Here is a 12,441-nt window from a genome sequence, read left to right on the forward strand (position 1 = left end):
TGCAGCGCATATTGGAGGAAAAGCATCAGTGTAGTTGGAGCACAGCCTAACCAACAAGTAATAGTGTGTCTTATCTAAACACGACTAACGAATTCCAGGTTCATCTACTTCAATCATACATGTCAGGAACATTTGTCAGGATAGTCATCATAGTTCGCAAACTTTTGGTGCTAAGCACAATAGACCCTGTTGAAACACGAAACTGTAAAGACGGATTAAAAGGCATCATACCAAATAAAAAGGCTTTTCAGCAATAAAGAAGCTAAAGCGTGACAAGAACTGGATACAAAGTCAATAAACGTTGTTATGCCATATGATGTTTGGCTGAGTTGATCAAAGTGTACAATATTGGAGCAGAGAGCCCAAGTCAAATAACTCGATTGACAAACTTCATCCATATGATGGCCAAATACTTTCCAGCCATCTGGCAAGTGGTAGCAAGTGAAGGCAAACTTCCATGAACTGCTTCCACGAGGGCAAGGAGATAACGTAATTCATAAAATTGATGAGCTTCCACAATTTCGTTTTTGGAAAAAATTTCCTCTTTCCATTCATATCCCTGCATAAAACGGAGAGGCACCATTTGCTAGTTGCATGCAATGGAACCTCAGCTGAAATTTACGCAAGAAAGAAGGATGCACTTACCGACAGCAGACTCTGGTCAAAGAAAGGGAAATTAGATTCCTTATCGCTTGCCACATATGTAGAGTTCATAGATTCTTTGAGCTTTCCTCTGAAGACTTGAATATTCGGAATGCAGCAATGAAGATTGTCACATTACCGATCACAGTTAATGCTGCTTGTAGAGCCACTAATACCTGACAATCCGCAAATAAGAATTGCACATTTCGCATCAGATCCTAAATTACTCCATGCAGCGTGTAGCAAAACTGAAAGACCCATACGGTAAATTATGCTACTCCGGCAGAAAAGTTAGAATAAAGGAGCATATTAGGATGTAAACAATACATAAATTTCTGTTGATAAACAAGTTTACTGAACCCGTCACTCTAGTAGTTAAAATGTTATTATGTTCATTTATACAGTCTCAATGGTTAAACAACAAACACTGTTGAGTCATTAGGGTTTTCTAAAGCAATGATTCAATAACGGATACAGATTTGTTTAAGAATTTCACGAGGTAATCTTATTTTAAAATAATAGAACCAATGGAACAACTAAGCGGAGGAAGAGAAGCACAGGAAAATTCCATTGAAGTAGCACATAATGCTCAAGTATCATGATGAATGTCAATCACTATCATGGGAATGTGAATCTTGATAGCAAGATTAAAGTAAATCTCCGAGAGAAAAACCATTATCAATTTACCTCTAAAGATTCTGCATTATAAAAGAAGTGCCATGTGCATGCACAAAACGCTCCACCTAGTAAGGGCACCTATAAAAGGTTGCATGTCAAATTTCATTATAAGGAAAACAAACTTCAAAGTTTTCAATTATCTATTACAATATCAGAAAAGTAATTACTGTTCTTTTGGAAGGCTAAACCCACTTGACCTATATAAGCATGTACTATGGACATCTATGAACAAGTATCAAGACCTGATCTGGGCAAAATAAGACTTGAAAGTGTCCAGTCTGACAATGCCATTCAAATTATAAACTCATGGGCCAGCAGAGGAATCTAAAAGCAAATAGAATCTGCTACAGTATCATCATTTCACTTTCAAACAAAGTGATAGTAAGTAACAGAGAAAATTGAGTTGACAATTTCACAGTTGCAGAACAAAATTCTAGGATGCATCACTTGGCATTATGTAAGTCATCAAACCCTAATGGCACTAGAGATTCAAATCCATTATCTTTTCATGTATGCCAAAAAAGCTCACTAGCTAATATTCCATTTATCATTATGCAATACAGAGATTCAGACAGTTCTATGCTTTTCACCACTTCCCATTGTTGGCAACAGCACATTCCTTCAGCGCCATCAACACACTACACAAAGGACGAAATGGCATAACTTTATGTCAAAATAGAAATCCTGTTACCACTTCCAAGCAGCAATAGCCTTCTCCATCTCTCTGAAGATCACTCTCTAGAGTTGCAGGAGTTGCAAAAACTAGCCCTAATTTCTGCAGCTACTCCAAATAGAGAATAGTTCACTAACTAACCATATTGTGGATGACTTTTTTATTTTTGTTTTATGAGAAAAATAACATATTTATCAGAGTATTTCCCATTTATACAAAAGGTACAACGAAAAATTGAAGTTCAGACAGATTTCATTAAAAAGCCTATGCAAGGAGAACTTATCTGCCTACTCCAACATACCTGTGTGCTTCACAATCGAGGATGATGTTTGTAACTTACCTGACATGGTGGAGCACAATCCTGATATAAGCCATAAGTCATTGTGGCCTGGTAGTAGGGAAGCAAATGCTCTTCATTGTGTTCATTTTCATATCCTTTTCAACTGTGACTATTGATTTTTGTACTATTCCCACATATGTTGATTCTGATGACTTGATTGCTGACACTATTCAATAAAAGCCAACATGTGCCAAATTGAATATCTTCAGCTATGGCCAGAACTGTTATTCTCACCTATTAAAAAACAAGCACTTCTTGTCCTTTGATTTCTTATCTGTTGTTCTCTCTTAATATTTTGCATTGTCTGCTAGAATGATTTCTCATAATATAAAGTAGAGCTGACGATCTCCTGTCACTCTAATGATTCCCAACTAAATTAACCTAATGCCTTCTGCAGAAAACTTACATGCACACGCTCACCCTCTCCTTTTACAATAGATTGTCAAGAGATTGAGGAAAAGTATAGTAATACAGAAAACATTTTCATTGCAGGCCGAAGATGAAACTCAAAGCCCGCTTTCTAAAGTTACTGATCTCTAGTATAGAGTAACAATTTCCAAAGGAAGATCATTAGGACATGACAGGCCAGCTTGCAGAGGAGGCATCAATTAACTCGATTCCCAATTCAGTGTTGGCTGCTTCTGTTACGAAGCCATATCACAAATTAATGTCAGAGAACCCTGGATCCTTCTCAAAATGGTCAGGCTTGTAACATCATTCAGACTTGGTTTTAAATTTATTGGAAAGAATGTTCCCATTATTGGGAAGATTTACACAAAAACCACAATAAGCACCACATACATTTTTTCTCTAATCAATCCCCAAAAAAAGATGTCTTCCGGAAGCAAATCTTTATGCTCGCTTTTGTGCCTGCTGGTATCCTTATTTTCTTTTCTTTCATCCTGTAATTTTCATCCTGTTACTTCTAATCATCCCCAGCCCTTTCTTCTTCAATGAAGAGGCAGAAATCAGAATAAAGTTCCATGATCCTATTTCTTTTGATTCTAAACAAAACTTTAATTTAGTGCATTAGACTAATCCACTTCAGGATATTAGTTACTTATCCAGAAAGCTTATGTATCAGAACTTAACCATGGGGACAACTACACTCCTGAAAGCGTACAAGTAACAAAATTTAGGCAGACATAACAGAAAGCAGTATGGCATCAGAACAATAAACACAACATAAGCAAAAAGCACATAAACTAGATTTTTTTTTTCCAGCTAAAAAGAAAATGTAACTTAGCAACCAACTCCAATCCGCTAAAGAAAAACAAATAATGAAAGGTCCTTAGTTTCATTTTGTCGTTTGTGTTGGAAAATTGGTGTCAATAATTACTCATTTACTAGGATCAGTTTGGTGGATATTTGGTGTATAACCTGCGGATGCCGTCAATATTAGGCCTCATATCTGTGTTTGGTTGTGACTGTGAGAGTGGTGAGTGAATTGCAAAAGAAAAGAGGATTCTAAGTAAGCAGGGATGGAGAAATTGGAGAAATTGATTTTTTTTATTTTTTTTGAGAAATCGGCTTATATACAATAGCAAAATTGGTGTAACAGCACAAAAATTTCTCACCATGCCCCAAGAAAGCCCCTTCCAAGATTCATTCCCAGATTTTTCCCCATATTGCCAAACCAAAGCCATAGCAGTGATCCTTCAACACAAAAATATACATAAAACACATCAGAATTGCCACACAGGAGCACGCACACTCCCTGAATGAGAGATAAATTGTAATTAATGGTACCATTCAACCACGCTGGAGACGTGAACAGCCCAGGTAGGCAAGGAGAGAGCATTTGAAGGTTCAGCGAACGGCAAAGAAGAGCCCACTAAAGATGGTGTCTCAGCTGCAAATGCAATGGATGATCCCACTCCCACAAGGGTGGTTAAACTTAAGGCCAATCCAGCACTTCTCACAAGAGTGGCTATGCATTTCTTGCTCAGAGTGATGTTGTCATTGAAGGGCCTCGAAATTTTGGTAGTTTCTCTGGCAAAAAGGTCGGATTTTGCAGATGTTTGATTTGGTTTATATAAGGACAGTTTTAAAGGAGAGAGCGAAGTAATAGTTGCCATTGGTGTGGCCTGTGGATAGCCAGGGAGCTGCATCTGATGATTCTGAATTTGCTACAAAATGTAATAAGAAGCCAAGCAAATCCAATCTGCCTTCTGTAGGTTCATCACTTATCTGGGATAACTGACATGCTTGATTTGGACTTTCCATATTTTCATTTTCTTTCTTCAAGCGAAATAATAGCACTAATAGACAAAAGCATTTAACTAGCTTTTTCGCAATTGATGCTACTCCACTGTTCCGTGATTTTAAGCAAGTATCCAATAATTGGAATGCCCAAATTATAACTCTTTCAAGGAGTTCTTTTTTTTTTCTTCTTCTTCTTTTTTAAATATATACTCGTTGTTTCATTGCTCGATTGCTCATTTTATACGTAGAAATGTTTACGATTTGCCTCCTCCATGGATAATGATAGACTAGGCCTGGTGTCCCGCGAGTTTCGCGGGGTGTCCATTGTTGATTGTTTAATGATAATGTAGGTTATAATTTTAGAGAAAAGTTTTTTTTTTAATTTTGGTTTTTGGTTGTATATTTTTGAATTTTTTAGTTTTTGAAATATTATTGAAGTAATATTTTTGGAATATAGTTAATGGAAGGTAATGGAAAGTGGTATAATTAATTTGTATTTATTAAATAGCTATGGATTTGTTGTTGATAAGTGTTTTATGGTAGTTGCATTTGTGTTATGTTATTTAATTTAAAAATGGAAGAACTTTAAGTTAATAATTCAATTATTAACGAATATTATTTAAGGAGTACTTTTGAAATAGAGAGAAATTATGTTATATTGTGAAAAATAATTGGTTGGAGTAAAATATATTTTGGAAAAAGTGGAGATATATAAAATGGGTAATAAATAGGATATAAAAATATATTTATATGTTTTTGTAGCGAAAATAAGTCTGTGTTTGTATTATAGAATTAAAGTTGTGTTTTTAGAGAATAAATATTTTTGTTAATGTATACATTGTGGAAGATAAATTATATATAAAGGGTATAGAATTAATTATAACTATTTTTTTAATAGAAAGAAATTATTGGATATTTTTAGAAAATGGTTGGTGAAGTGAATGGAAGTTAAAGATAGATTGGTATAGTTGATTTATATTTATTGGATGTGTGTGAAGTTTTTGTTGATATATATATATTTTTGAGAAAATGAAATTTTTTTGATATATATATTTTGGGTGAGAAAATGTATGTTATGATTGTTTGATGTTGTTTATATTATCTGTTTTTTTGTTTATATATGTGTGGTTATTATTGTAAATATTTAGAGTGGGCGGTAATGGTAAAATTTTGTGAAGTTGTGTAATGAGAGGAATTTCATAGTTGGTGGTAAATTTTTTATTTCATTACATAAATGATGGATAATTTAGGGGAATATAACTGTTATGTCTCATAAGCTGTAATGAACATTTGTTGATCAAGATTGCTGGATGAAGTCTCTGTCAAAGAGGTTGATAGAATAATTGTTTTCGTTGAGCAAGGTAAACAATAGTTATTAAACCCGGTCCGGGGAGGAACCCGGTGAAAGAGGTGGGTCAACGGGTTACTGGTTCAACCAGTGGATGAATGGTCCAACCGGTGGGTCACTACATATATTTAAATATTATGTTTTATAATTTTTGATATGGTTAAAACTATAATAAACTATGTTATAGTAAATACTCAGTTAGTCCAATTTATTATAGAATCATTAATTCTTATAAGAATTAACAAAACCTAAATTTAATTAGTAATCCACCAAACTTCAAGTATAAAATTTTATCTAAGTGTAATTATCTAGTTTATTTTTGAATTTTAAGCACAAAAGGTTATTAAGAATAATATTTGTTTTTAAAATGAAATGTGTAATATGTTATTTTTTAAATCCATTTCATAATTTATAGAATTTAGAGAATAATGAAATTTTATTAAAAGATTCCAAACAAATATTGTTTTGAAGAAATAAAATAAGAATAAAAATCTAATATATAATATAGAAGGAGTGAATAAGCATCAAGTGAACTGCTAGGCTAGTGGTGAGTGCGCGTAGCTTTTATGCTTGAAGTCGGAGGTTCAAATCAGCATTGGACCAGCCCGGTTTCATGGCCGGTTCACCGGGTTGACCGGTTGAACCACCTTCTGTTATCTGCCAACTTTCTGTTATCTGCATTCCTTGTAGCGAACACAATTTTAAAGAGTCTATTAGCTCATTGATATGAAAAATTAATCATGGTTGTTAGCTCATTAATATTTATGTAATCATGAAGTCATTTATTTATTGATTAATGAATATGTTACTCAAAATCAACAAATAGTACATGGGCTTCTGTGTTATGGAGAAAAAACACAATTTTAAAGAGTAATTTTAAACAGTCTATTAGATCATTGATGTCAAAAATTACTAACACTTGTTAGCTCATTATATTTATCTAATCATGAAGTAATTTATTTATTGATTAATGAATATCTTATTCAAAGTCAACGAATAGTACATGTGCTTATGTGTTACAGAAATTTAAATTACAATAAGGTGACTCGAGGCATTATTTTTTACAAAATCAATATATTTGTTAATATATATATTTTGAGTAATTAATTTATTGATTAATGAATATCATAATAAATATAAAAGAGAAGAGAGAATTATAGTTTGAAGAAAGAAAATGGAGGAGAAAGAAAAGGACGAAATTGGGGAGAAAAGCTAACATTTGTGAGTAAAGTCAGGCAACAGCGGAAGATCCAGGAGAAACAAAAGGACAAAATTGGGGACAAAATTACAGGCGAACCAAGGGAAAGGGCAGAATGGGAACAAAGCAACAAAAAAAGCAACAAGGACAAGCGGAAGCAGAAGCAAGGGCGCTACATGAAGCCCGCGAAAAGACGAAAAAGGACAAAATGAGCTGCAAAACCACAGCGAAACCGGCACAATCAACTGTTCATCAGGCTTCGCGGCTTTAAGTAGTTTAGACAAGGGAAAGGGCAGAATGGGAACAAAGCAACAAGGACAAGCGGAAGCGGAAGCAAGGGCGCTACATGAAGCCCGCGAAAAGACGAAAAAGGACAAAATGAGCTGCAAAACCACAGCGAAACCGACACAATCAACTGTTCATCAGGCTTCGCGGCTTTAAGTAGTTTAGACAAGGGAAAGGGCAGAATGGGAACAAAGCAACAAGGACAAGCGGAAGCAGAAGCAAGGGCGCTACATGAAGCCCGCGAAAAGACGAAAAAGGACAAAATGAGCTGCAAAACCACAGCGAAACTGGCACAATCAACTGTTCATCAGGCTTCGCGGCTTTAAGTAGTTTAGATGAATGAATGCATAAAGGGGCATAATAATAGTGTATGAGAAATAGAAGATAATGCGCCCATAAAATGTCACCAGTGGCTTTTGGTAAAAAATATGTATTGACAAATTTTCTCTTCGTCAGACTTCTATATGAAATCTGTACCATTTTGTAACTTCAAGAATCAGCAGCTTAGAGGATAAGGACGGTGCTCGAATATGATGCAATGTGAAAATGAACTTTTAAGCAGACCTTATCCTCGACTAATAGCAGGAACTGTAACAAACAATAAATCGTTCGAGGCAGATGACATTCCAGGGTACAGTGAGAAAAGGAACTGATTCAAGAACTTAAAAAGGCTGCCACAAGCACAAGTTGTTAAAAATATTCCTCGTGCTTGTCATTTCATTCAGCAACAGTTCAAATTGGTTAATACATGTACTCTGCTCTTTTACAAGCCAATATGTCACCAAGAACCGAACTTGGAGATGGAGAGCATGACAAAACACTCGATTAAGAAATCTTCTCTGCTAGAAGTCACGTTTTACGTGGTATTTTCTAGAGGTGGCGCCAAGATTTCCAATTCTTCTGCACTTGAAGAGGACAAAGAGCATGCAATCAGCCATGCATTCAAGATCCTTTAGCGTTGTCAACCTGGTAGAATACTTTGACAACCAAAGGCAGGGAATGATAGGAAAATCACATTCCGCATCAGTGACCCCTGCATTCTCCTTTTCTTTTGCACCAAAGGACAGCGGATGGGCAGAAGCCAAGGATGTATTATTACATAAGAAGAAATCAAGTAGTAATATTTATCAGGCAATAGCTTCGCTCTTCTTAGACCAGAGCATTACAAGTGAGAAACCCATTAAAGACATTATTACGACCTGCATATACAGATAAGATGCTCATGTTAAGTAATCCGATACATAGAAAAGTAAAAAAGAAGTCCATCAAGCAAAAGAAATAGTATCATTATCTAACTCATTGTATCTTACACCATACATTGACCGTATAATCTTTTTTTTTCTTTTCTCCTGTTGCAGAATTGGTCGTATTCACACTATCAAGTGAACACAAAGTAATTGACTCATGAAAGATGCACAGAGCTAAAAAGACAAATCAAAATAACATAGAGTTAAAAAGACATCATGCACAGCAGTGAAATGTCAATTTTATCCAAATTCATGGTTGCAATTAAGATTTGTCCAACTCAACAACATTAATAGGCAAGATAGTGAAACTTGACAACCAACCAGAGCTAAATGATAATGCTAGGAATATCATTATCCATGTAAAGAAGCTCAAATTCTCCAGATTAGAAAATAACGATCTCTAATTGCTCAAGAATAAGTTTGTGTAATCCAAATGACTTACAGATATAGCTGGAGGAACACCAACAAGAGGGTCTTGAAAGAACCTATTTGCAAGTGCAAGAGCAAGAAGACTACTTTGCATGCCTACAAAAGAGGATAAGGAGTAACTCAACATGGACAACAAAATTTTAAAAATGCAAAAGTGCACAAGATTAAAACAATCCAAAACCTGTTTCATAGGATAGGGTTCTTTGCAAAGCTTTTACATCAGGTGTGTTGTGGAATAAAAGGCCAGTGAGGGTATAACCAGAAACAAATGCCGCCAAATGGAATGCAATCACAAGAAAAAGCACTGACAATCCTGATGGTGACAAAACAGAACTTATGTTGATCGCCAATGGAGCTCCAACACAGAGGGCAGTCACGAATACTGATAGAGGAGGCAAAAATGGACGAATAGCATTTGAAATCCGGAGAAAGATTCTGCACATGCAAATCAATTCAGGTAATAAAAGAACTGGCATCCTTAGTGAGAAAAGGTAAAGTATCTTGACTTGTCTCACTACCTATTCAGAAGCAATCCAGCAGCAATGGGAGTAACTACAATCTGCAGAATGTTGGAAACCATTCCTTTTACATCAACTGGCAACCTTTTTCCAATGAGTAACAATGACAACAATGGGGTGACAAAGACTGCAGTAGCAGTAGATAATGATGTCATCACAATGCTTAGAGGAGCCATTGCTGGATCTGTCAGGAAAGTTGCATAATTCGAAAGCTGTGCCCCACTAACGCAAGAAGTCAGCATAATCCCCGCAGCTGACAGATACATATACTTTAGTTAGTTTGTCAAACCAACTTTCTAGGAATGAAGAATAGAAACTTACCTAAAGGAGTAGGAAGACCAAATATAGTCATAGAAATTGTGCCAAAGAGATACCCCAAAAGGGGCTTTACAACAAATTGGCCGACGTACCCAGCAAAAATGGCTGCTGGTCTGTTGAATGCTTCGATAAAATCTTTTTCACTAGAATTTAGACCAACTGCAAACATCAGAAAACCTAGTGCTGGGGCATAGTACCTAAATCATCAAGAAACAGATATTAGGTATACGATAGATACTATGTATGTCTCTTTTCTCTTCAGCAGAAATGAAAACACTGATGACCATTATTTCATTCTTCAAGAACAGCATCACATTACATTCCTGACGCAGAAACTTTTGTAATAGCTAGTTGCCAAAGCAATCAACATGAAACAGGTCAGGTTTTCCTTTTAGATAGGAATGACAAAAGTAAAATATCATCAATTTTGTTGGAGGAACAACCAATACTATTTGGTCAGATCAGAGATGCACTGGGGGAAGGCAGATGCCAAATTTCTTAGATAACTCGCTGTATGGTGGACATTCAATATGCTCAAACAAAGCGGTAAGGCTACTCAGTTAAGACAACATCCAGAGTTCTTAAGTTAGCATATTTTGCACTTGGATGCAATGGATTTAGAAATGACATACATACTTTTATAAGATTATGGTCTTCATTTTGCAGGAGATCTTGAACTTGAATATTATGGAAAGTTTAAACTTCCTTGGAATTTTCTTTGTTTTTAATTAACTTCCTTGGAAATTTATTGGGAAGATCCAAATCTTCCCCTAGTAAAAGATTCATTTCCCGACTTCAAAATACAGCTATAATCAACAAGCATTCTTGTGAGGAAACAGATAGCTACAATGCATCAGATGGCCAACTAAATCATATGAAGAATAGTACACCAACCTGTTTGTGAACCATGTAAAAGAAGGTGGATAAACAAGAGCCAGAACAGTACTAGCAATGACCACATGAGGCAGAACGGAGTTGGCCCCCTGTAATATTGTCAAGAAGGACGCCTTCTTTGGCTTAAGAATCTGAAATTCAAACAGGAAATTTAATGCTACTTGTATGCCTGGACTAATTAATATTCTGAAAGGGCGGCGAGATTTCATTATTGAGCAAAAATACATTCAGTCCCAATCATAGTACAATTCATGCATTTGTAACTTCAAACAAGAGCAAAAGTAATGCCATATTCCTTCAACTTTAACTAAAAAATATAAAGAAAGGAGAAAGAACACTTCAAAAGTACCTCAGCCGCTTCTTTTGAGTAATTAGAAGATTCATCAGGCTCCAGTGAACCCGATAACTTCTCACCAGCACTTCTGAGCGGCGCTAACCATCTCGAATTCCCACCTATTATTGCCGACCTTAAAATCATAAATATTGTACACAGAAAACTCAAAAAGCATAGTAAAAAAAGAGTCTTTAGCACAAAACTCACATGCTGAGACGGGATGAAAATTAAGTGAAAACCCCCGAAGTCTCCCTCCTGAAAACGAGTATACAAATGATTCCACTTTTCAACATGCGAAAAAGATGAGATTTTGACATATCTCTACCCAATCTTATTACTACATATTTAGCAAAAGAAACAAGAAACAGAGGCAGACCTGACAAATGGTGGGGAAATTTGTGAGTTTCTGGAAAAATACGTAGTGGGATTTTGTGTTTTCCGATGAAAGACGGGGAAGGGGATGATTGAAGGAGGATCCGAGACTGCTGGAAGTGCTGATGCTGCTGAGGAAGGAGTTGACCACTTGAACTCATCTTTTTCCCACTACAATGTTCCTCCTATGTTTCTGGAGCTCCCTCTCCAGTCTCCAGCACAGCAGTACAGTATTTTGAGCTTGGAAATGCCAAATGGAATCGAATGAATTGGCAAGGAATGGATCGAATTTCGCAGGGATTAAGGAGACATGGCGGAAGGTTCGTCAATCTGCAGTCCTACTGGGAGAGTGCACAGAGACTCTCCCCTGCGCAGATTGAATCAAGTCAACGTATACGTGGTGAGGCCCAATCTCTTTCAGAACCAGCCCGAACAGTGACCCGTTGAGGTTCAGTTGATGGTGCCCAATCTTTTTCAGAACTAGGCCCGCGAGCGACCCATTTAGGTGTCGACACCCGGGTCAATTGTCCTTCTTCTCCATTTTTTCTTCTTTTGGTTAATGAATGTAAAATAGTGTATTGTCATGCATTTGTGAAATTTGTATTTATGATACATTTGTATGAATGAGAAAAGAGTGCCACAAACATTAGTGTCACCTCACATGAAAGTACAATGCCATCTTTCTAAGTTTGATTATCCAAATCTTTTTTTTTTTAAAAAGGACCTTTCCCAAAAAAAAAAAGAGAGAAAAAAAAAGTTACAAATTTTTGCAAGTCACACGAAATGAGAGAATTATTATAAAAGAAAATTGGTAAAACAAGTTCAATTTTGCTATTATGTCTGATTGAGTCTTGAAACAAACCTAACAAATAATTGCTACTTCATAAACCGAGTGAAACTTGAAAAAAAAAATAAAAAAAGAACAAGGGTTGAATACTAATTAATTTAAAATGTATGACA

The 12,441-nt window shown here is 35.8% G+C and overlaps 2 protein-coding genes across 3 annotated transcripts; both read right to left on the bottom strand.

Annotated features, from left to right (window-relative positions):
- Window positions 1–228: 228 nt before the first annotated feature.
- LOC113703620 (uncharacterized) lies at window positions 229–4,636 on the bottom strand. Of its 2 annotated transcripts, XM_027225046.2 has the most exons (5): window positions 4,083–4,631; window positions 3,911–3,989; window positions 1,330–1,398; window positions 646–818; window positions 229–559 (listed from the first exon to the last, which is right to left on the bottom strand). In XM_027225046.2, exons 1-4 carry the CDS (start codon window positions 4,442–4,444, stop codon window positions 711–713), a joined length of 618 nt encoding a protein of 205 aa, XP_027080847.1. In that variant the 5' UTR covers window positions 4,445–4,631; the 3' UTR covers window positions 229–559; window positions 646–710. The 2 variants fall into 2 exon arrangements, with proteins under 2 accessions (XP_027080847.1, XP_027080848.1); XM_027225047.2 differs by lacking the exon at window positions 1,330–1,398 and having other exon boundaries at window positions 4,083–4,636.
- Window positions 4,637–8,031: 3,395 nt separating this feature from the next.
- LOC113703619 (probable sodium/metabolite cotransporter BASS5, chloroplastic) lies at window positions 8,032–11,884 on the bottom strand. The gene is made up of 9 exons (XM_027225045.2): window positions 11,486–11,884; window positions 11,317–11,364; window positions 11,125–11,228; window positions 10,776–10,906; window positions 9,885–10,078; window positions 9,564–9,816; window positions 9,227–9,480; window positions 9,059–9,141; window positions 8,032–8,568 (listed from the first exon to the last, which is right to left on the bottom strand). Exons 1-9 carry the CDS (start codon window positions 11,640–11,642, stop codon window positions 8,497–8,499), a joined length of 1,296 nt encoding a protein of 431 aa, XP_027080846.1. The 5' UTR covers window positions 11,643–11,884; the 3' UTR covers window positions 8,032–8,496.
- Window positions 11,885–12,441: the final 557 nt, after the last annotated feature.

This window comes from Coffea arabica, chromosome 8e (genome assembly GCF_036785885.1).
Source record: "Coffea arabica cultivar ET-39 chromosome 8e, Coffea Arabica ET-39 HiFi, whole genome shotgun sequence".
In the NCBI taxonomy this organism is placed as follows: domain Eukaryota; kingdom Viridiplantae; phylum Streptophyta; class Magnoliopsida; order Gentianales; family Rubiaceae; genus Coffea; species Coffea arabica.